At 43.0% G+C, this 21,983-nt stretch overlaps 2 protein-coding genes across 9 annotated transcripts in view; one reads left to right on the forward strand and one right to left on the reverse strand.

Moving 5' to 3' along the window:
• Nucleotides 1–15,539, forward strand: part of USP30 (ubiquitin specific peptidase 30) — a 35,150-nt gene extending 19,611 nt beyond the window's left edge. For 2 of the 5 annotated variants that reach the window (XM_055236759.2, XM_063614491.1), the window contains 8 exons: nucleotides 64–109; nucleotides 1,195–1,289; nucleotides 8,857–8,916; nucleotides 9,435–9,521; nucleotides 10,164–10,244; nucleotides 10,343–10,562; nucleotides 12,463–12,583; nucleotides 13,187–15,539. In XM_055236759.2, coding sequence (XP_055092734.1) covers nucleotides 64–109; nucleotides 1,195–1,289; nucleotides 8,857–8,916; nucleotides 9,435–9,521; nucleotides 10,164–10,244; nucleotides 10,343–10,562; nucleotides 12,463–12,583; nucleotides 13,187–13,451 — 975 coding nt within the window. In that variant the 3' untranslated portion in view covers nucleotides 13,452–15,539. The remainder of the gene's footprint in view (nucleotides 1–63; nucleotides 110–1,194; nucleotides 1,290–8,856; nucleotides 8,917–9,434; nucleotides 9,522–10,163; nucleotides 10,245–10,342; nucleotides 10,563–12,462; nucleotides 12,584–13,186) is intronic. The other 3 variants (XM_055236760.2, XM_063614489.1, XM_063614490.1) reach the window with 3 other exon arrangements.
• A 139-nt stretch (nucleotides 15,540–15,678) lies between these two features.
• On the reverse strand, nucleotides 15,679–21,159 carry ALKBH2 (alkB homolog 2, alpha-ketoglutarate dependent dioxygenase). Of its 4 annotated transcripts, none has more exons than XM_055238071.2 (4): nucleotides 21,017–21,159; nucleotides 20,040–20,320; nucleotides 17,539–17,737; nucleotides 15,679–16,002 (listed from the first exon to the last, which is right to left on the reverse strand). In XM_055238071.2, exons 2-4 carry the CDS (start codon nucleotides 20,317–20,319, stop codon nucleotides 15,696–15,698), a joined length of 786 nt encoding a protein of 261 aa, XP_055094046.1. In that variant the 5' UTR covers nucleotide 20,320; nucleotides 21,017–21,159; the 3' UTR covers nucleotides 15,679–15,695. The 4 variants fall into 4 exon arrangements, with proteins under 4 accessions (XP_055094046.1, XP_055094044.1, XP_055094043.1 ...); XM_055238069.2 differs by lacking the exon at nucleotides 21,017–21,159 and adding an exon at nucleotides 20,777–21,005; XM_055238068.2 differs by lacking the exon at nucleotides 21,017–21,159 and adding an exon at nucleotides 20,628–20,759.
• Between the last annotated feature and the right edge of the window lie 824 nt (nucleotides 21,160–21,983).

The following is a 21,983-nucleotide window of genomic DNA, read 5'->3' on the forward strand; positions in this document are numbered from 1 at the left end:
TGAGGGTGGTGAAAGGGATTATAGTAAAGTTTTCAGTCTGTTTTTTTTTTTTCTCCCCTACAGCAGCAGTCAGAAATAACTCCCAAACAAATTACCTGCCGCACAAGAGGTAGCCATTTTCCATTGAAATATAACACATAAGATGTGGACTTTTAAGATATGATAATAATTTGCTTGTTTTAAAAAGATTTTTTTCTGGTGACATACAGGCCAGCTTGAAGTGTGATGTGCTTGCAAAGGAACTTGTATTTTGAAAATAGCTTTAAATAGATTCTCTTGGTGTTCCCTTGCACCCCAGCCCAGCTTACTTTTCTTGAAACTGGCTTATTTGTACTTCAAACAAGGGCTTTCTTTTTACCTTTTTGAATTGATCCTGGGAAGAACGTAATGAGCTGAATCTTGTCGTGTCCTCAGCATTTCCAGTGCTGCCAAATTCTATTGCATATTACCACAGTCATCCTTAGGAGGAAATTGTTTTCTTAAGACTTAAAAAATAAAATTAGCATATTAATTCCTCTGTGTAGTAATAGGAACAAATATTTTTTGAGCCCATGCTGTTTGCCAGGCATTGCATTATCTCATTTAAGCCTCATAACAACTCTACAAAGTTGATGATACTGGAGTTAATGGGATAATAACTATCCCAATTTTCCGCACACTGAGGCTTGCAGAAATTAAAGGCATTCCCAGGTCAGGTAGCGAATAAGAAGCAGAGCCAGAGCTGATCCCTGGGCTGCCCGACTCCACAGCCCGGGTTTCTCACTTAGGTTCTTTCCATTAAATCCCATTCTAGCCAAAGAAAGACCTAGTTATTCAGAACTTGCTTATTCTGATTATTTCAGAAGGTTTTATCTCACTTTGTGGAATGTTCACTTGTGGTATCCTTCTTTTGACATCTCAAACATTTTAAGCATGTGTTTGTTAAAAGACATTATTCAACACAAATTCCTTTTTAAAATGTGGCTCTACCCATTATACAGAAACCATATGTAAAGATAGATCTGTGTAAATTCTCCTATGAAGGAATGGGATGTCTTTTGGATGGAAGTCAATGAGGAAAGCTATTTCAATGTACTTTTCAAGAACATTTTTTCTCAAGAGGGAGTTTCTACCACATACTAGAAAGGAAGATGAATGTTGAGCTTGGTGCCAAAGGGCTAGAAGTGACATATCAAAAAACTTTTTGCATTCCAGGGTCACCTCACCCCATATCCAATCACTGGAAGTCTCAACATCCTTTTCATGGAAGACTCACTAGTAATATGGTCTGCAAACACTGTGAACACCAGGTAAATACAATACCAACACTTGATATTTCCAGGTGAGGTTTTCCAAAAGTTAGGATTCTTGAAAGGACCTAGAGAGTGGGCTGACATTGGTCACTGGTGTTAGAGACTACCTGGCCTCTGCACACAAGTGGACTGACTGCCCTACTTTGGTCAGTGTCAGCATGTCATTTGAGGTCAGATGGCATCTTCTGCACCAAGGACAACAGACCCACTGTGGATTGGCAGGATCTTGAGTCCAGTGGTTGAGTCTATGCTCATGGTGGACACTGTAGATTCTAAGGCTGGTTTTTTCCCCTTTGCTTTTGAGGTTTTAAAATAATATTTTATTAGGGAAAATTTCCAACATCATATACAAAATAGAGAATTGTGCAACTGTCACCCCAATCCATTTTATTTTATTTTTTCACAGCCATTACTGACTCTGGGATCAGTCAACTTTATAACATTTTCATTGCCCCCTAAAAAAACATACTCATTAGCAGCCTCTCCCCATCCTTTCCATCACCCTACCCTTGTCAACCATGAATCTACTTCTGTCTCTATGGATTTGCATATTCTGGATGTTTCATATAAATGGAATCATGTAATGTGTGGATTGTGTCTGGCTTCTTTCATTTAGCATAGTATTTCCACATTTCTTCCATATTTTGACATGAATCAGTACTTTGTTCCTTTTATTACCAAATAATATTGCATTACATGGATCTACAACATTTTTATCCATTCATCAGTTGATGGGCATTTAGATTGTTAACACTTTTTGGCCATTATGAATAATGTTGCTGTGAACATTTACATACAAGTTTTTGTGTGGACATATATTTTCACTTCAGTTGGGTATATACCTCAGAGTAGAATTGCTAGCTTATATGGTTAACTCTTTTGTTTAACGTTTTGAGGAACTGCCAGACTGTTTTCCAAAGTGGCTATGCCATTTTACATTCCCACCGGCAGTGTATGAGGGGTTCCAATTTCTTCACAGCCTCACCCACATTTTGATGTCAGCCCACTCTCTAGGTCCTGTCTGACATTGTGGTTCTAGCCATCCTATTGAGTGCAAAGTAGTATCTCATTGTGGCTTTTTCCCCCAGCTTTAATGAGATCTAATCAACAATAAAAATTGTATATATTTACGGTGTACAAAGTGATGATTTGATGTATGACTGTGTGTGTGTGTGCGCACATGCACCTGTGCTCATATGTGGTGAGAACACTCTCTTAGTATATTTGAAGAATACAATACAGTATTATTAACTGTAGTCACCATGCTGTACGTTAACTCTCCAGAACTTATTCGTCTTGTAACTGAAGGTTTGCATCTTTGAGCAACATCTCCCCACCTCCCCAGCCCCTGGCAGCCACCATATACTCTGCTTCTGTGAGTTTGACTTTTCTAGATTCCATATAGGTATGAGATCAGGCGGTGTTTATCTTTCCATATCTGGCTTATTTCACATAGCAGATGTCCTCCAGGTTCATCCATCTTGTCACAGATGGTAGGACTTCCTTTTTGATGGCTGAATAATATTTCATTGTACATGTATACCACATTTTCTCATTCATCTGTCTGTGGAAGTTCCACATCTTGGCTATTGTGAATAATGCTACAATGAACATTGTTTTGCAGATATATCTTTGAGATCCTGATTTCATTTCCTCTGGATATGTACCTAGGAGTGGTATTGCTAGTTCATATAGTAGTTCTATTCTTAACTTTTTGAGGAACCTTCATACTGTTTTCCATTTACATTCCCACCAACAGTGTGCAAGAGTTGCCTTCTCTCCACACCCTTGGCAACACTTGTTACATGCTGTCTTTTTTTTTCAGAGAGAGTCTCGCTCTGCTGCACCCACGCTAGAGTGCAGTGGCTCACTGCAACCTCCGCCTCCTGGGTTCAAGCATTTCTCCCACCCCAGTCTCCCAAGTAGCTGGGATTACAGGCACCCACCAACACACCCAGCTAATCTTTTGTATTTTTAGTAGAGATCGGGTTTCACCATATTTTCCAGGCTGATCTTGAACTCCCAACCTCAAGTGATCCACCTGTCTCGGCCTCCCAAAGTGCTGGGATTAAGGCATGAGCCACTGTGCCCAACCACATGCTGTCTTTTTGGTAATAGCCATCCTAACAGGTGTGCAGTGATAGCTTTTTGTGGTTTTATTTGCATTTCCCTGATGATTAGTGATATTGAGTGCCTTTTCGTATACCCACTGGCCATTTGTATGTCTTTTTTTTGGAAAGTGTCTGTTCATGTCCTTTGCCCATTTTTTAATCATGTTACTTTTTTTTTTTTTTGGCCGTTGGTCCATATGAGTTCCTTATAAACACTCTTTTAGTATATTTCAAGTATTCAGTTTTGGATATTAACCTCTTATCAGATATATGGTTTGCTAATATTTTCCTTCATTCCATATATTGCCTTTTCATTTTGTTGATTGTTTTCATTTGCTGTGTCATTGCAGTTCTGAGTGACATTACCTTGAAGACTAATATGTTGAATGGTCTTTTTAAAAATAAGGTTCATATATTAAAAGATAAGTAAGATATGTTAAAGAACTGTAATCTATAAGTTGACTATTCATCTCTTTTTTCCATGCATTATTTTGATACTATTGTAAGTGGAATTTTAAAAAATTTATTTTCAAATTGTTTGCCACTAGTATATAGACATATAGCTGTTTATATATTGACCTTATATCTCGAGATTTTTGTAAACATTCATTTATTACTTCTAGAAGCTGTAGAAGTTTTGTTATATATTCCTTAGCATTCTCTGTGTATGCAAACAGTTATGTTGCTTATGAATAGAAATAGTTTTAGTTCTTCCTTTCCAATCCAATCTTTATTCCTTTTTTTTTTTTCTTTGCCTTATTATCCTGGCTAAGACTTCTGGTACAAAGTTAAATAAGAGTGATGATAGCAGACATCTTTGCTTTGTTTCAAATCTTCTGAAGCAAGTATTTGGTGTTTTATAATTTTTTTTTTTTTTTTTTTTTTTTTTTTTGAGTTGGAGTCTCGCTCTGTCGCCCAGGCTGGAGTGCAGTGGCGCAATCTGGGCTCACTGCAAGCTCCACCTCCCAGGTTCATGCCATTCTCCTGCCTCAGCCTCCCGAGTAGCTGGGACAACAGGCGCCCGCCACCACACCCAGCTAATTTTTTGTATTTTTTAGTAGAGACAGGGTTTCACCATGTTAGCCAGGATGGTCTCGACCTCCTGACCTCGTGATCCGCCTGCCTCGGCCTCCCAAAGTGCTGGGATTACAGGCGTGAGCCACCGCGCCCGGCCAGTTGATTGATTTTTCTAATGTTAAACCAGCCTTTCTGGGATAAACCCCACTTGATCATGATGCTTTATTGTTTTTATATATTATTGAATTTGATTTGCTAATATTTCCTAAAGGATATTAGTATCTATGTTTATGAGGAATATTGTTCTTACACTTTTCTTCTCTTGTGATGTCTTTGTCAGGCTTTGTTATAAGGATTATACTAGCCTCATAAAATAGGCTGTAAAATGTTCCCTCCTCTGTTTACTGAAAGATTTTGTTTAATATTGGTATTATTTCTTGCTTGTTTGCTAAAATTTGTCTTTTCTTTAGCTCTATTTCTGCTAATTTTTTTTAAACTTTGTTACTGGATACAAGCATATATATTATGATGAGTTAACTCATCTTGTCATGATAAATTGTCCCTCTTCATCTCTGCTAAGACTCCTTGACTTGAAGTCTATTTGAATGATTCATTTTTAATCTAGCTAATGTTTATTTGGTAATTTCTTTCTGTTATTTTCGGCCTTTGTATTTAAAGTGTGGCTTTGTGGACAGCATATAATGGGTCTTGCTTTTTTAACTAGCTTGACAATCTTTTAGTTGGAATGCTTAGTCCATTTACATTTAACGTAAGTATTGATGTGATTAGATTTAGGTCTGCCATTTTACCATTTGTTTTCTGTTTGTCTTACATATTTTCTTGTTCCTCTGTTCCCCCTTCACTGGCTTCTTTCAGGTTAATGGAATACTTTTTAGTATTCCATTTTAATACCTTTGTTGGCCTTTTAGCTTTACTCTGGTGTGTTTGTGTGTGTGGGGGGTGGGGTGTGAGAGATTATATTATGCAGTTTTACCTTATCACATTCTATTTAGAGTTAATATTATACTTCGTGTAAAATCCTGGAATATTACAGAAGTATAGTTCTGTTACCCCAGCCTTTGTGCTATTATACATACATTATAAACCCCACAATACTGTGTCATAGTTTTTGCTTTAAAGAGTTATATGTGTTTCATTTCATTTCCTTTGGATATATACCTGGAAGTGGTATTGCTAGTTCATACAGTAGTTCTGTTCTTAACTTTTTGAGGAACCTCCTCCATACAATTTTCTATAATAGCTGCACCAGCCAGGCGCTGTGGCTCACGTCTGTAATCCCAGCACTTTGGGAGGCTGAGACGAGTGGATCACGAGGTCAGGAGTTCAAGACCAGCTTGGCCAACATGGTGAAACCCCGTCTCTACTAAAATTAACAAAAATTAGCTGGACATGGTGGTGGGCGCCTGTAATCCCAGCTACTCAGGAGGCTGAGGCAGGAGAATAGCTTGAACCCAGGAGGCCGAGGTTGTGGTGAGCCGAGATCACACCACTGTACGTCAGTCTGGGCGACAGAGCGAGACTGAGTCTCAAAAAAAAAAAAATAGCTGCACCAATTTACATTCCCACCAGTAGTATGCAAGAGTTGCCTTCTCTTAGGAGGCTGAGGCAGGAGAATTGCTTGAGCCTGGGAGGCGGAGGTTGCAGTGAGCCGAGATCGCGCCACTGCACGTCAGCCTGGGCGAGAGAGCGAGACTCCATCTCAAAAAAAAAAAAAAAAAAAAGAGTTGCCTTCTCTTCTATTAATTAATTAACAGAAAAAATATATTTACCATTTTTCTTGTTCTCAGTCTTTCTCGTAGATCAAAATCCATTTGATGTTTTTTCCCTTTCGGCCTAAAAACTTCCTTTTAACATTTGTTATAGGTGTACTGGTGACAGATACACTTAGATTTCATGTATATGAAAATGTTTTTGTCTTGCCTTCATTTTTGAAGAATACTACTGCTGGATATAGAACTTTGGGTTGACAGTGTTGCCGTGGTTTTGCTTTGGTTTATTTTAAATTCATCACTTTAAGGACATTATTCTATTGTCTTCTGGCCTCCATTTTTTCAGTTAGTGTCATTTATATCATTCTTCTTTATGTAAATTGTAATTTCTTTTTTCTTCTGCTTACACTGCTTACAAAATTTTCTCTTTATTTTTGTTCACGCTGCACATAGATGTGGTTTTCTTAGTATTTATCTTATTTATCCTGTTTGGGGTTGGCTGAGTTTCTTAAATTTGTACTTTTTTTAACCAGATTTGAAAATTCTTGGCCATTATTTTTTCAACAAAGATTTTATGCCCATTTTTCACTTGTTATTTTACTTAATGTTGGCCCACAGGTCACTGAGGTCTTGTTCAATTTTCTTCAATCTTTCTTCTGTGTGTTCTTTAAATTAGATCATTTCTATTGACTTATCTTCACGTTCACTGATTCTTTTTTCTCTTTTTTTCTTTTTCTTTTTTCTTTTTTTTTTTTTTTGAGACAGGGTCTTAGCTCTGTCACCTAGGCTGGATTGCAATAATGTGATCATAGCTCACTGCAGCCTCAACCTCCCAGGCTCAAGTTATCCTCCCACCTGGGACTACAGGTGTGTGCCACCACACCCAGCTAATTTTTTTTTATTTTTTGTAGAGATGGGGGTCTCACTGTGTTGCTCAGGTTGGTCCCGAACTCCTGGGCTCAAGTGATCCTTCCATTACAGCCTCCCAAAGTGTTGGGATTACAGGTGTGAGCCACCATACCTGGCCTGATTCTTTTTTCATCTCCAATCTGTTTGCCTGTGCAACAAATTTTTCATTGTAGTCATTGTTGTTTTTAGTTATAGAATTTCCATTGCTTTCTTTTTAATAGTTTCCATTGTTCTGAGATTCTCAATTTGTTCATTCACTGTCACTGTATATTTTCCTTTACATCCTTGAGCATATTTATGATACATCTGTGAGGTCCTTGTGTGCTGACTTCTTTGTATTTTATGTTTAGTCATTTTTTATTGTATACTTAACATGATAGTAGAGACATAGAGAGTAGGGATTCTGTTACATATCTATGAAGAAAAATTAATTTTCTTTTGGCCTGCAGTTAACCTGGCTGGGCTCAAACTCAACTCTGTCTCCCCTACATTGGGCAGCAAAATCTCTGCTCAGTTTTTTTAGCTTCCAGCTGCTACTTTTTGCCAGGCTCCCTGGAGTTTCCCCCTGTGCACGTGTGGTTCAGGGATCAGCCCTGGAATTGAACAGAGTTTAGGTATAAACTTTGGGGCTCATCCCCTCTGTGTCTCCTTTCTTCCTGGCATTTCCCCTGGTCTCTCCACCAGCCCTGATTCTTGAACTCTGTCGTCTGACCACTCAATCCTGTAGGATGCTGCTTTTCACCACCCAGCACCACATCAACCAGGAAGAAAAGCCACAAACACACAAATCTCGCCCACAGAGTTCTGTTTTTCCAGCAGTTGACTTCTTTTCCATTTCTGCCTGCTTTTGGTAGCTCTCTGTTCATTCAAACGGTTTTGTTTTGTTTTGTTCCAAACTTTACAATTGTTATCTCAAGAAGGGTTAATCTACCCAAGTGCCTCTGCCATCACCAAAAGCAGGAACTCTCTCACCCTACTTCATCGTCTGCTTTTTCGCAATGAATAATCTAACATGAACATCTTTCCACATGATCATACGTTCTTCTACATTTTGTTTAACATAGTGTTTCATTCTGTGGACATGCTATGTAATTTATTAAACCATTTGCTAGAGTCATGTGCTACAGTCATGTGCTATATAATGATGTTTTGGTCAATGACAAACCACATATATGATGGTGGTCCCGTAAGATTATAATACTTTATTTGTACGGTACCTTTTCTATGTTTAGATATACAAGTACTGCCCACTGTGTAACAGTTGCTTACAGCATTCAGTACGGTAACTTGTTGTACAGGTTGATAGCCTAGGAGCAGTAGCTAGATGGTATAGCCTAGGTGTGTAGTAGGATGCACCATCTAAGTTCTCGTAAGTGCGCTCTGTGATGTTTACACAATGATGATGATGTTTTACCCAAGGATGCATTTCTCAGACTGTATCTCCATTGTTAAGTGATGCTGACTGTATTCAAATTTTTGCTATTATAAATAATGTTGATGAATATCCTTGTAGTTATGCCCATGGTTATTTCCTTAAAATCCCAAAATTATTGCCGGATCAGGTATTTAATCTTTCAGTTGTTCCAAGCGATTCTTTAGTATTATTGTACCTCTTATGTGTACAAGGTTGTTTTAATATGTTTTAATAGAATTTGATTCTAACTAAGTACATTATATTTTACTATGTTAATGTTGGGCATCTCAATATTAAACTGTTTCATAGTCACATATCTTGGATCTTTAAAACTTTGAACTAAGCCTAAATCTTTTCTGGATTTTCTGCAACGTTTGTTTCAGAGTCCTGTTCGATTTGATACCTTTGATAGCCTTTCACTAAGTATTCCAGCCGCCACATGGGTATGTACTGATTTATGGTTTATTTGGAGTCTATTTCAGAGACATTTCAATCTGAAAGGGCTTTGAGGCATTTTATGTGGCTCAGGCACTATGTGTAATTCAGATTCATGGTTGGTTGAACCCCATCTTAACTTTAATATGTGGCATGATTATGGGAGAGAGGAAAATGAATTGTTTTTCTTTTGCTCCATAAATTTTGGTTTTTTGAATACATACACACACACGTGCGCGTGCACACACACACACACAGACATTAACCTCAAATTCAAAGATACTTAAAACAGCATGGAAATCCACATGTTTGTGCAGTTACATCCTTATGCTCTAGAATCTGTCAGTAGTAGCAGTCTAGGGTGCTTTGAGCCCCATGTTTGTCCAGGAAACATCCAGTTGTGACTATAAAACTTTATTGCCTGCATACATCAAAATAAAGCTCTGGTCTTCACACTGCCATCTGCTAACAGTTTCAGTATAGCTGTCCTTTGAATTGTAGTAATTTTCTTCTTCTCATGCTGTAGGGTCACCCATTGACCCTGGACCACTGCCTACACCACTTCATCTCATCAGAATCAGTGCGGGATGTTGTGTGTGACAACTGTACAAAGGTATGCATTGAACCCCACATGTCATCCCCAGCTGGCCTGTGTGTGCTGATGTAGCGCCTCTCACACCAGTGACCCTGAGCTCTTCTGACTGTACCCAGTGGGTCTTTTCAGCCACTTCTACTTCTCCCTAACTTGGTTTGGACATTGGCAGCTCATGGACCAAATCTCTTTCCCAGATGAGTTTTGTTTCATGCGCAGTGTTTAAAGAATAAACTGTCACGCTGAGATGAGATGTGCCCTCTCCAGTTTGCTGCAGTTGCCTCCAATCCCGTTTGTTTTACACCCTTCCTTTTAACCTGTGCTACCTGCCTGACTCCCCTAAGTAACTGAGTTTTCCCCTCTGACTCAAGAGGAACTGTATGGAACAGAATTTTTGAAGACAGAGAACAATTAATAGATGATATGCCAGTGTCAGAGCGTCAGTGTTCGTTCTTCACGTTCTCTTCCCTCCACTGTTTCTGTTACTTAATGACTAAGAGGGATCAGGGAAAACAATTCACAAATAACTGGGCAGCTGAGTTCATTTCAGCAGGTAGCAGTCAAGTGCCAATTGTGTGCCACTATAACACCACTGTGGTCTGCAGCACTCCAAAGCTGTCCTATTTTAGGCATTTCTGCAGATAAATGTTTCTTTTATTTCAGATTGAAGCCAAGGGAACGTTGAATGGGGAAAAGGTGGAACACCAGAGGACCACTTTTGTTAAACAGTTAAAACTAGGGAAGGTGAGCCCACACCACACACCCTGTTGGCTTTGTTTGAGGACTCCGTGTGTCCAGCCCCTGAAACAACTCGGTTCTCCCGGTTTCTTTTCCACCCTCAGCTTCCTCAGTGTCTGTGCATCCACCTACAGCGGCTGAGCTGGTCCAGCCATGGCACACCTCTGAAGCGGCACGAGCACGTGCAGTTCAATGAGTTTCTGATGATGGACATTTACAAGTACCACCTCCTTGGACATAAACCTAGTCAACCCAACCCTAAACTGAACAAGAACCCAGGGCCTACACTGGAGCTGCAGGATGGGCCAGGAGCCCCCACACCAGGTGTGTGCGCGCGAGTAGCCGATGCAGCAGGAATTTTCAGCACAGAGAAAAGCAGTTTGGCATCACCACCTTCTGGGTCCCTTATGACATGAGCACAAGGCTGGTACAATGGTTGCTTAAACTCTTGAGAACAGCAGGATTGGGGGTGGAAGAGGAAAGATTTCTTAGAAGAGGTTAAAATTATGTAGCAGTGAGATGTATCATTTTTGAAACCATATTACAGATGAAAAAGTACAGAGAGAAACGCTTAAAATTGCAGCCTTGCTTTCTGATTTTTCCGCTAAATGATATAATCATTGGCTCACGTCATTCCAGTGAATTTTTTTTTTCTTTTTTCGGTCGTGTCATTTCCTGTCAGTACAGGAAATGTAGGGAGGACATGTCCTGGCTAAAGATCACTGAGCCTCTTCTGGGGGTTGAAATGACTTCTGTACTGAATTATGTATCTGATTCCATTACTGCCCTCAGCTGAGGTCTCAGTTAAGCCAGGTAGCTATTATCGCCGGTCTTACTGATAAGAATGTGGAGGCTCCACGGGGTTGAATGATTGGTCCAAGGACAAACACCACAAAGGAGAACTGGCCCTAGAATGCCATGTTGGGCCATTTTCTAAAGGTGTCTCATGTGACACACTGAGTTCTTTAGAGTTAGACATGAGGAAAACCCACTCACTTGAAGGGCTCACAGCCTGAACTCACCACCTGCCTGCCGCCCCCAGTTAGGTCAGGTTTGTCTCACACCCCATACTTTCCTATTTAGGGTCTCTTACTCCTTTTGTTCTTTTTATGACTGCAGTTGCATGGCCCGACACCTCATCATGTCAGGGAGATTGTGTTTTCCTCTTTCTCATCAAGTCACTAGATTAACATCGAAAAGAGATGAGGTACGGGACAGACTCAGGTTCAGTCCTTGGCCCTGGTTTTAAATCAAAGACCTCTGCACCCCAGCTTCCCCCTCTCCTGGGCTGGGGTGCAGGTTTACTAATGTTGAGAGCATGCTGGCTGTGGTTAAAGATGCCAGCAGTAGGGCCAGTCGTGGTGGCTCACACCTGTAATCCCAGCACTTTGGGAGATTGAGGTGGGAGGATTGCTTGAACCCAGATGTTTGAGGCTGTAGTGAGCTGTGATCACGCCACTGTGCTCCAGCCTGGGCAACAGAGCAAGATCCTGTCTAAAAAACAAACAAAAAAAATGTCATCAGTAAACTGCTTGGTACGTAACAGCCCCCAAAAATGACACTTGAAAGGAAAAGACATGTAAATATGGCCTTAATTATCTTATGTCTACCCATAAACATGTATGAATGCTATTCCATGTTGGTATTCCTTAGAAGCTGACAGAATTAAAGAAAATGGAATGCTTAGATCAGTGGTTCTCAATTTGGAGGAGTTTTGCCTCCCAAGGGACATTGGGCAATGTCTAGTAACATTTTTGGTTGTCACTACTGGGGGAGGGGTGCTACTGGTGTCTAGTGGGTAGAGACCAGGGATGCTGTTCAACATCCTCTAATGCACAGGACAGCCCCCACAACAAAGAATGATCCAGCCAAAACCATCATGGTGCTGCTGTTGAGAAACCTTGGTTTAGGTCAAAGGCCAGTAAATTAGCTACTGATTAACTTTGATACATGCCATTAGCAAACGGCTAGGAAGCTCAAAGATCCCAGGCTGGCCGTAAAGCTGGAGCTAGATACACTTTTCCTATTTGGGATTAAGACAGATTATCCCTATTTGAGATTAAGGATAAAGGGCAGATTATTTTATGAATCTATATAATACCAAATGAAATAGATTTTTTTCTTTGTAGCATTATGGGGAGTTAACTTTCAAGGTAATCAAAACCAGGTTTTGTTTACAGAGCCACTGCTAATTTTCATTGACTTGGGCCTTTTTCTCTTGCAGTTCTGAATCAGCCAGGGGTCCCCAAAACACAGATTTTTATGAATGGCGCCTGCTCCCCGTCTTTATTGCCAACGCTGTCAGCGCCGATGCCCTTCCCTCTCCCAGTTGTTCCCGACTACAGGTGAGCTGCCCTCTACAAGCCCCATCTTAGAGCTACCACTGCTCTTAGCTTCTCAAATTAGCTTTTCACAGAAATGAATTAAGGAAAATGTAGATGTTTATTTTTCATTTTAAGGTGAAGTTTCACGATTATACATTCCTATTTATTTTTGTCCAAAATGGAAATAACTTTTAAACTAAGAATTTTAAAAGTACATAAAATTTACATATGCATATGTATGTGTGTATATATGTGTGTATGTATAAAATATAAAGAAAATTTAAAATTTCTTGGGATACCACCTAGAGATAGCCAATTAAACACTTAGGGTCATGCACTGTATAAAGTTGTACGTGGGTATGTGAACACACATACATACAGTATACATAAACACATACACTCATTGATAGAAACATCCACATATACACAATATACATATACTCATAGAATGTACATCTTGCCATGCCAGTAAATACAGATCTGTATTTTAATAGTTGTGTAGCATTCGGTGGTATGGACTTACCATTGTATTGATCCCCTATTTAACGTTAGCATTCTTTTGTTTTTGCCTGTAAAGTCTTTTTTGTTAAAATTGTAAACCCCTGACGTGTTCCTATCGTTCAGCTCCTCCACATACCTCTTCCGGCTGATGGCAGTTGTCGTCCACCATGGAGACATGCACTCTGGACACTTTGTCACTTACCGACGGTCCCCACCTTCTGCCAGGAACCCTCTCTCAACCAGCAATCAGTGGCTGTGGGTCTCCGATGACACCGTCCGCAAGGCCAGCCTGCAGGAGGTCCTGTCCTCCAGCGCCTACCTGCTGTTCTACGAGCGTGTCCTTTCCAGGATGCAGCACCAGAGCCAGGAGTGCAAGTCTGAAGAATGACTCTGCCCTCCTGCAAGGCTAGAGCTGATGGCACTTTCTGCACTGTCCAGGAAAAAAGTAAAACTGTACTGTTGCGTGTGCAAGCAGCCCCACTAGAGCCTTCCAGCCTTCTGGTGTGTTCTAATAGCAGGCTTCACCTGGGAGCCAGCCCCAATTCATACCAAATCAGGCTCCCTGAACAGTTCTGTTCATGTGTGTAGAAGGTACTGTTGTGTTAAGAAAGCATTTATTATGTATGGAGTGTCTTTTTACTCATCTGATACAGGTAATTAGAAGAATTCAGATTCTTGAAGCCACCATTTTTATACTATAATGTTAGGTGTTCTCAGAGGGGAGATACGTTTGTCTAATCAACGTTTCCACTTAGATCTTTTATTTTTAATAAGCAGGCCCATAAAAATTGTTGACAAGAATTAATGAAATTATTAAAGGCAACAATTTAGAAGAAAAAGTGCCTTTCACTTTCGATTGCTTTTGTAGCACGTCCATTCTGAAATATTCCTTCCAGGCTCCTCAAAGGATAGCAAGAGAACAGGTAAAAGATGCCTAAAGAACACCTTCCTTTTTCTATGCCTTTTCTAATCTTTCAATTCTTTCTATGGAGTAAAGGCTCATCTGCCAAATCTGCCCCCTGGGGAAACTCTTTCACTACTTTGTCAGTTATAAGTGAAAAGCTTACTTGTTGCTTTTATCTTTTGTATATTGGACTGAGATGTAATTACACTGTATTATAAAACTCTGTGAATAGCCAGAACTGAGCTGTATCTTTGCAACACCTGATTCCTCTGCTCTGTGGAAAACTTTCTTACACAAGGATCCACTGTGGACAGTTACTTTCATCTGTTTATTTATTGCCCATGCAGAGCCCTTAAGGTTTACAGGTAGGAGCTTGGGGCTGTATAAAAAAACAATCCCTGCCCTGAGTTGACACCTGGCTTAGGAAGCGCCGACTATGGGGCTGCAGTCTCTCTGAACCTCAGTTTCCTCATTTGTGAAGTGAAGGGTTAGACTTGATGACCACCAAAGTTCAGCCCTTTTCAAGAAAAGGAGAAAGCAGCTTTTGACTTTTTAAAAAACATATAACTACAGCTGGCATCTAGTATTGTCATGTTGCTCTAGGTCCATATTCTGAATTTATTCATTTCCAGTAACCTAATACAAAAAGTATATATTGAGCACTTTCTTCTCTTTTCGGGTAAGTCTCTGAATGCAGCCCAGGGCCAAAGGAATTTTGATGACACAGTAGTACCTATGTTTTAAGCTAAATTTTTAATTTAAAAAAATGGATGCCTAATTCATACCGACTCATCAGAGGTAAGATTTGGAATCAGACCTATCCAAAAGGTCGTCTGAGGTAAGGCTAAGACCGCACTTCCTCTGCTGGGGGCGAGCTGGCAGACACACCAAACAGTGCCTTGGCAGCAGCTCACGGTGCAGGAAGCCCAGGTGATCACTCTTCTGCTGGGCCCAGGCTGCACCCTGAGGACTCAGTAACTCGCTCTCAACAGAATATTCTGTGCAGGCTCTCCAGGCTCTGGGCGTCGGGGTGCAAGGGGCAGCTTGAACTGTACGGTCCGTCCTGCACTCACCCAATGCAGACCTTGGCTTTGATGTTGAAGTGAACACACTTGTTTTACCCAAGTCTGGTGGAACAAATGCCCAATCATGTCACCTTAAAGTGTACTGCAAAGCTGTAGCTTTAAGTAATTGCTGTTCTGCCACTGCTTACTCTTTGAAATCCACCACTAAAGAAAGATGGAGAAGAGGGGCTGAGCCTTGGAATATATGGTTATAAGCAGATCTTTCTTTGGTCGGAGGCCAGGGTTTGAGCCAAGGCTGTAAATGTGAACAATCCCTGTGCAAAGCCTTTTAACCTGACTTCTTCATTTTGTAAATTAGTATGCATTAAGTAGCAGCCCAATAATCTGATTTCTAATTTTAAGTTGTTTTCAAAGTAAGTAGCTTCTTTTGGCCTAAGTTAAACTAGTAGTTTTGCCATAATAACTGCTGATGTATGTATTTGCTAAAGGTACTTTTGTATCTGCTGTGTATTATAGCAATAAAATAATCGTTTTGTTAGGAAAAAAATCACCTGGTGTTCTTATCGTCTTTCTGAATTCTGCATTGTTACGTAACAAGCCCTACGCTTTAAACCTTTCTGTGTTCCCTGTTGGTAAGGGAAATGCCAGCTCTCTCTTAGAGTCGAGAGGGAAAGAGAAAAGAGAAAAACTGTTAAAAACGTTTTTATTTTTTAGTAAGCAAAATTTTACGAAAAGTCAGATTGACCCGTGGAGCCAGAACCTTCTTTCTCACGGGAAGACTGTGGTACCAGTGCGTGTTGGTCGGGTGGTTCATCATTAGTAAGCTCCCGTGGGCCAGCGGCAGCCTGACCACCGCCACCCTCCGGGAGGGGCTTTTCCCACGGGAATCCTTATGCCGGAAGACAAAGTCTCTGCAGGCACCGAAGGAGACAGAGGCAATTGGGCTCCCAGGGGCCAGTTCTCTTTCATCATCTCGGTGCTCCCCGATGTGGTCATGGCCATCTTTATACCTGCAATGAGAAAACAAGCACAGTGCATAAAAACAACCCTCTCCTGAAACTCACCAGCACCGCCAGCCCTCGTTTTCCTCACAGTGTGAAACAGCACTCTGTGCACGGCTGTACCTGCCATTGTTTCTGTGAGGGCTTGAGGTCCACAGTGGGCTCTAAGATAAGCCAACCCTGAAGAGGTCTGTTGACCTATTTGTTCATGTGACTTATTTATTATTTACTTATTTTTGAGAGGATCTCGCTCTATCACCCAGGCTGAAGTGCAGTGGCACAATCATAGCTTACTGCAGCCTCGGCCTCCTGGGCTCAAGTGATTCTCCCACTTCAGCCTCCCAAGTAGCTGGGACTACAGGTATGCACCACCCCACCTAGCTAATTTCTTTTCTTTTGTAGAAACGCTTTCACCATGTTACCCAGGCTGGTCTCAAACTGGGGCTCGGGTAATTCACTCTCCTCGGCCTCCCAAAGTGTTGGGATTATAGGCATGAGTCACCACGCCCGGCCAGTTCATGTGCTTTAAAACTGAAGACATCCAAAGCCAAAATCATGTCTTACTGCAGTTCCCCTGGCCGATCTCTGTAAACCTTTATCACATGATTTTTCCCTGCACTCAAAGGCCATACTCTGCACAGCCTGGCCCCTGCCCACCTCTAAGCTCATGCCATCCCCTTCTTTCCCTCATTCACTGCTTTCTAGCCATCCTGCAAGATTTTTGCTTCACAGACACTCCAGAGTCCCTCTGCTCTCCCTCCAGATGTCTGTGGCTGGCACTCTCCATTTAGTTATCAGCTCAAACGCACTGCCTCAGCCCTCCTCTAACCACCCCATCTAAAGCGACCTCCCCTTAAACCCACCCAGGGTTCTCCACCAGGGTGATTCTGCCCCAGGGGACAGGTATTGGGGGGTGGGGGACACTACTTGCAATCTAGTGGATGGAGGCCAGGGATGTGCTCAACATCCTACAAGGCACAGGTCAGCCCCAACAACAACGAGTGACTGGGCCCAAAATGTCTACGGTGCTGCCGTTGAGAAACCTTGCCCTAATCGCAAACCTCTCAGCCATTCTCAGTCAAATCGGCCTGTTTAATTTTTTGCAAGATGGTTATCACTGTCTGAAATTGTCTAGGGTCAGGCATAGTGGTTCACGCCTGTAATCCCAGCACTTTGGGAGGCCGGGGCGGGAGGATCGCTTGAGCCTAGGAGTTTGAGACCAAGCCTGGGCAACATAGAAAAACCCTGTCTCAAAAAAAAAAAAAAAAAAGAAGAAGAAAGAAAGGAAGGAAGGAAGGAAGGAAAGAAAGAAAGAGAAGAAATTATCTCATTCAGCTGTTTGTTCAGGAGTTAATCACCTCTCACTTCCTACTCCGGGATGAGCTCCAGGAAGACCAAGTGCTGGCGCTATTCCACTCCTAGAGCCCCAGCGTACTAAGAAATGATTTGTACCAATGAACCAAATAGGGTGGAACCCTAAACACTTCCTTTTGGAGGAGACAGAAGACTTGTAACATTGAGTCCACTAAACAGACAGGGTGTCACCTGTTGATGAGCACAAAGTTGAAAGTCTGTCCAGTCACCCCAGAGACGTGATCCCGGATGCGCTCTAGAACTGGGATCCAGGGCTTTGGAGACAGTGTGAGGCCTGAAAACGTGTAGGTCAGCCCAGCGTCGCCGTACGTTGCCTGCTTCCTGGGCACACTGTGCCACTTCCCGAATACCTGGACTTTGGCCAGTGCCCCTGTGCAGAGGAAACATGGCAGTTCCTTTCTACCCGAACCCCCTCTAGAAATCCAGATGCCCCCTCAACCCGCACTGCCACCACCAGAAATCCAGTGCCCCACATAGATGCTCCCTGGGTATTCAAGATTGAAAGGGAAGTAAGAAATAACATTTCCCTGTCATTCCATGCAGTTTAAACCCCTCCTCAATCATCATTTTGGCTTGCCCCAAATTTTCTTTTTTTTTGTTTTGTTTTCTTTGAGACAAGGTCTCCCTGTGTCACCCAGGCTGGAGTGCAGTAGCACAATCTCAGCTCACAGCAACCTCCACCTCCCATGCTCCAGCGATCCTCCCGCATCAGCCTCCTGAATAGCTGGGACCACAGGGGCGTGCCACCATGCCTGGCTAACTTTTTTGTAAGTTCACTGCAACCTCCATCTCCAGGGATCCAGCAGTCCTCCTGCCTCAGCCTCCTGAGAAGCTAGGACCACAGGGGCATGCCACCATGCCCGGCTAACTTTTTTTGTATTTTTTTTGTAGACACGGGGTTTTATCATGTTGCCTAGACTGGTCTTGAACTCCTGGGCTCAAGTGGTCCACCCACCTCAGTCTCCCAAAGTCTGAGATTATAGGTGTGCACCACTGCACCAAGCCAACTGCCCCAAATGTTCATGTAAGAACAGTGACTCTTGTCCTACAAGGAGAGAAACATGGTCCTGGGCCATTTTTTTAGTGAACACTGTAACTTAACTGCCTTAACTACAGTAAGGGCAGAATAAAGAGGTTGAAATTGGAGCACGATAAAGTTAGTTTACAGGCTGGGATAGCTTGTCAACTGTAGGGACTAAGGGCATGTGACCCCATGAAAGATGGGGCTCACACAGCTGGGGTCTCTTATGGGCATTTCTTTTTTTAAAGAGATGGTGAGCCAGGCGCGCTGGCTTATGCTTGCAATCCCAGCACTTCGGGAGGCCAAGGCAACGATCACTCAAGGCCAGGAGTTCAATTAACAGCCTGGGTAACACAGTGAGACCTATAAATAATTTAAAAATTATCCAGGCTTGGTGGTGTACATCTGTGGTCCCAGCTACTTAGGATGCTGAGGTGGGAGAATCACTTGAGCCCAGGTGGATGAGGCTGCAGTGAGCCAGGATGGTGTCCCTGCCCTCCAGCCTGGGTGACAGAGTGAGACCCTGTCTCAAAACATAAAAGAATAAAGTGATGAGGGGGTCTCACTATGTTGCCCAGGCTGGACTTCAACTCCTGGCCTCAAGTGATCCTCCTGCCTCAGCCTCCAGAGTAGCTGGGATTACAGGTGTGTGCCACCATGCCTGGCCTTTGGGCTTTCGTTTTTTGTTTTGTTTTGTTTTGAGACACAGTCTCACTCTGTTGCCCAGGCTGGAGTGCAGTGGTGCGATCTCAGCTCACTGCAACCTCTGCCTCCCGGGTTCAAGTGATTCTCCTGCCTCAGCCTCTCGAGTAGCTGGGACATGCACCACCACGCACAGCTAATTTTTTTTTTTTTTTTTTTTTGTATTTTAGTAGAGATAGGGTTTCACCATGTTGGCCAAGCTGGTCTAAACTCCTGACCTCAAGTGATTCGCCCATCTCGGGCTCCCAAAGTGCTGGGATTACAGGCGTGAGCCACCGCGCCTGGCCTCCTGTGGGCTTTTCTATGCCTCTCTGCCAGATCCTTGTGTCCTCATTACAGGATAGAGGTGTGGTTCTCAATGTGTGCTCCCCAGACCAGCGGCACCAGCAGCACCTGGAATCTCCTTAGAAACTAAACTAAACCACAGGGGTAGGCCCCAGCAATCCAAGTCCTGCCAACAGCAAGTCCACCAGGTGATGCTGAGAACCACTGGTGTGGAGAAATTACCTGGTTATTTGCCATCTCTCCTATGAGACCAGTGATTCTCAAACTCTGACTGCCCATGAGAATCACCTGGAAGCTTTTTAAACACACAAGTGGTCAGCCTGCACTCGGAGCGATTCTGATTGAAGTGCTCTGCAGTAGAACCCAGCACGTTTTTTTACTTTGTTTTGTAAACTTTCCCAGAAGATACTCATCAGTAGCCAAGGGGAGATTCACTCCAGTCATCTGTCAGCTCCTAGTGGACAGGCAATCCAGTTTCTTTCATGTCCTAAGCACCTAAGGGGCTTAGCCCAGAGGTGCTCAGAGAATATTGGATGAATCCACTAGTGAACCCATCAGTAAATAATGGATCCTGAGTTCAGATTTCTCCAAACATACGATCATTAATTGCACCAAACAAGCCCTCAATGCACACACACACACACACACACACCCCTCTGCTTACCTGTAAAATATTCTACTTCTTTCTCCAACTCTTGGAAAATCTCATCTGCCTCAGCTTTGCCAAACAGGACCATGTAACTGCAGTCCAGGCCCTCAGCCCGAATGTGCCGCCAGCTGGGGCCTGCTGAGTGGCCTCCATTCCCTGGGGCCTCTCTCCTGGGCCTCTTCCTTGTGCTTTCTTTGTCTCCTCCCAACACAGCTGGCTCTTCTCCAGTTGGCTCTTGCTCCTCCTGCTTCCTCAAAGGGCCCCCTTGAGCCCCTTTCACCAGGAATCTGTCCATCCTGTCCCCACAGGAAAAAAGGGACGTCAGTGGTGAGGCCAAGACAGAAATTGCTCAAGTTCTGTCCCCAGTGCAAAAATCTGTTTGTCCAAGGGGTCTCACAGCAACATTCCTAGTTTTACATTTTCATTTTAAAGTTTAAAACCATGTCCTAGAAAGGAAACAGATGTTAAAGCCGGAAGGGACCCTAGGGACAATCTGATCCAGGGTCTCCCACGTCCACCTGTGCATCAGAATCAGCTGGCTAGCTTGCAAAAACCCAGAGGTCTGCACTCCACGCCCGAGCACCTGAATTTTTAAAGAACTACCTCCTGGGAATTCGCACGCCACAGCTAAACTTAGAAACAACAATCCAAATCCTCATTTTGCAGAAGGGGAAACTGTTGCCCAAAGAGGGGAAGAGGTTTGCCCAAAGTCAACTGTCCACCCCTTTAAGGAGGAAGGACCCATAACTGACCTCGCTGCGCCCCACCAGTGTTAAAATAGATCAGTCTAGTGATGCTCAAGTGGATACGATTCAGAAACGAGACACAAAGAGGTTAAACACGGGTAAACCGCAAGCAAAATTCTGATATCATTGCAACACGTGCGTGGGGTGGGGGTGGCAAAAGTGCTCTAGAATCTCAGCTCCGGCGCAGCTCGGAATCCCGCAGTCACCCCGGGGGCGGGGGGGGGCCTGGTGGTGGGAAAGACGCACCCCAGCGAATCGGTCGCGTCACTTCCGGAGCACACTGGGAACTACGCGGGCTAGGGCCCAAAGAGAGCAGCCGGCCGGCCCTCTGGTGCCACCTGCCGGCCCCCCATGCGTGGCAAGCACTGCCGCTTTCCACTTGATCATCTGTTCGGCCACTGATGAGAACCACGGCTGGAGTGAGAACTGTGGCTTGGTGTCACTTCTCAGTGAGGGTTACTTTGGTGTCCAGAAAGGGCATTGGGCCACTAGTATATTGTCACGAGTGGGAGCAGGAGTTCTGCAGTCGGATATCGTTGCTTCTGTTTCTGTCTCCTCTGCCCTGGCTGCGTGGCCTCCCACAGGTCACTTAACCTCTCTGGGGTTAAGTTGCCTCATATGTGAAGTGGGGACTACAGCACCTATGTCATGAGAGCGCCTGAGGAGATGATAGGATGCATAAGAAATGCTCTGTCCTCTAAATAAATGTTGGTTCCATTATTGCTCGTTTTTCTTTGTTTTCTTGTTTTTTGATGTTGTTCTTGTTTTTTTGAGACAAGATCTCACTCTGTTGCCCAAGCTGAAATGCAATGGCATGATCATAGCTCACTGCAGCCTTGAACTCCTGGGTTTGAGCGATCCTCCCGTCTCAGCCTCTGGAGTAGCTGGGACTACAGGCACATCCCACCCCACCCTAAATAATTTTTTTATTATTTTTAGTAGAGATGAGGTCTTGCTATGTTGCCCAGGCTGGTCTCAAACTCCTGGGCTTAAGTGATCCTCCCACTTGGGCCTCCCAAATTGTTGAGATTACAGGCGTGAGCCACCACGACCGGCTCCTAATTTTTATTTACTCTGTCTCCCCTCAATGGAATGAAAGCTCCATGAGACCAGAGGCTTTGTTTTGACAGATTTCAACAAATGTACAATATTGTATGGTCACCACCACAATCAAGATCTAGGACAGTTCCATCTCTCCATAAAACTGCTCCAG

The sequence above is a fragment of the Symphalangus syndactylus genome, chromosome 13, assembly GCF_028878055.3.
Source record: "Symphalangus syndactylus isolate Jambi chromosome 13, NHGRI_mSymSyn1-v2.1_pri, whole genome shotgun sequence".
Classification (NCBI taxonomy): domain Eukaryota; kingdom Metazoa; phylum Chordata; class Mammalia; order Primates; family Hylobatidae; genus Symphalangus; species Symphalangus syndactylus.

Bases quoted from the DNA above. Each gene is read 5' to 3' on its own strand.
- ALKBH2 (XM_055238068.2), bottom strand. From the start codon at position 20,683: ATGAGGATTTGGATTGTTGTTTCTAAGTTTAGCTGTGGCGTGCGAATT. The intron at 20,321-20,627 runs GTAGTTCTTTAA...CTGTGGGGACAG, and splicing joins GGCGTGCGAATTCCCAGGAG to GATGGACAGATTCCTGGTGA. The intron at 17,738-20,039 runs GTAAGCAGAGGG...TCCTCTGCACAG, and splicing joins AGAAGTAGAATATTTTACAG to GGGCACTGGCCAAAGTCCAG.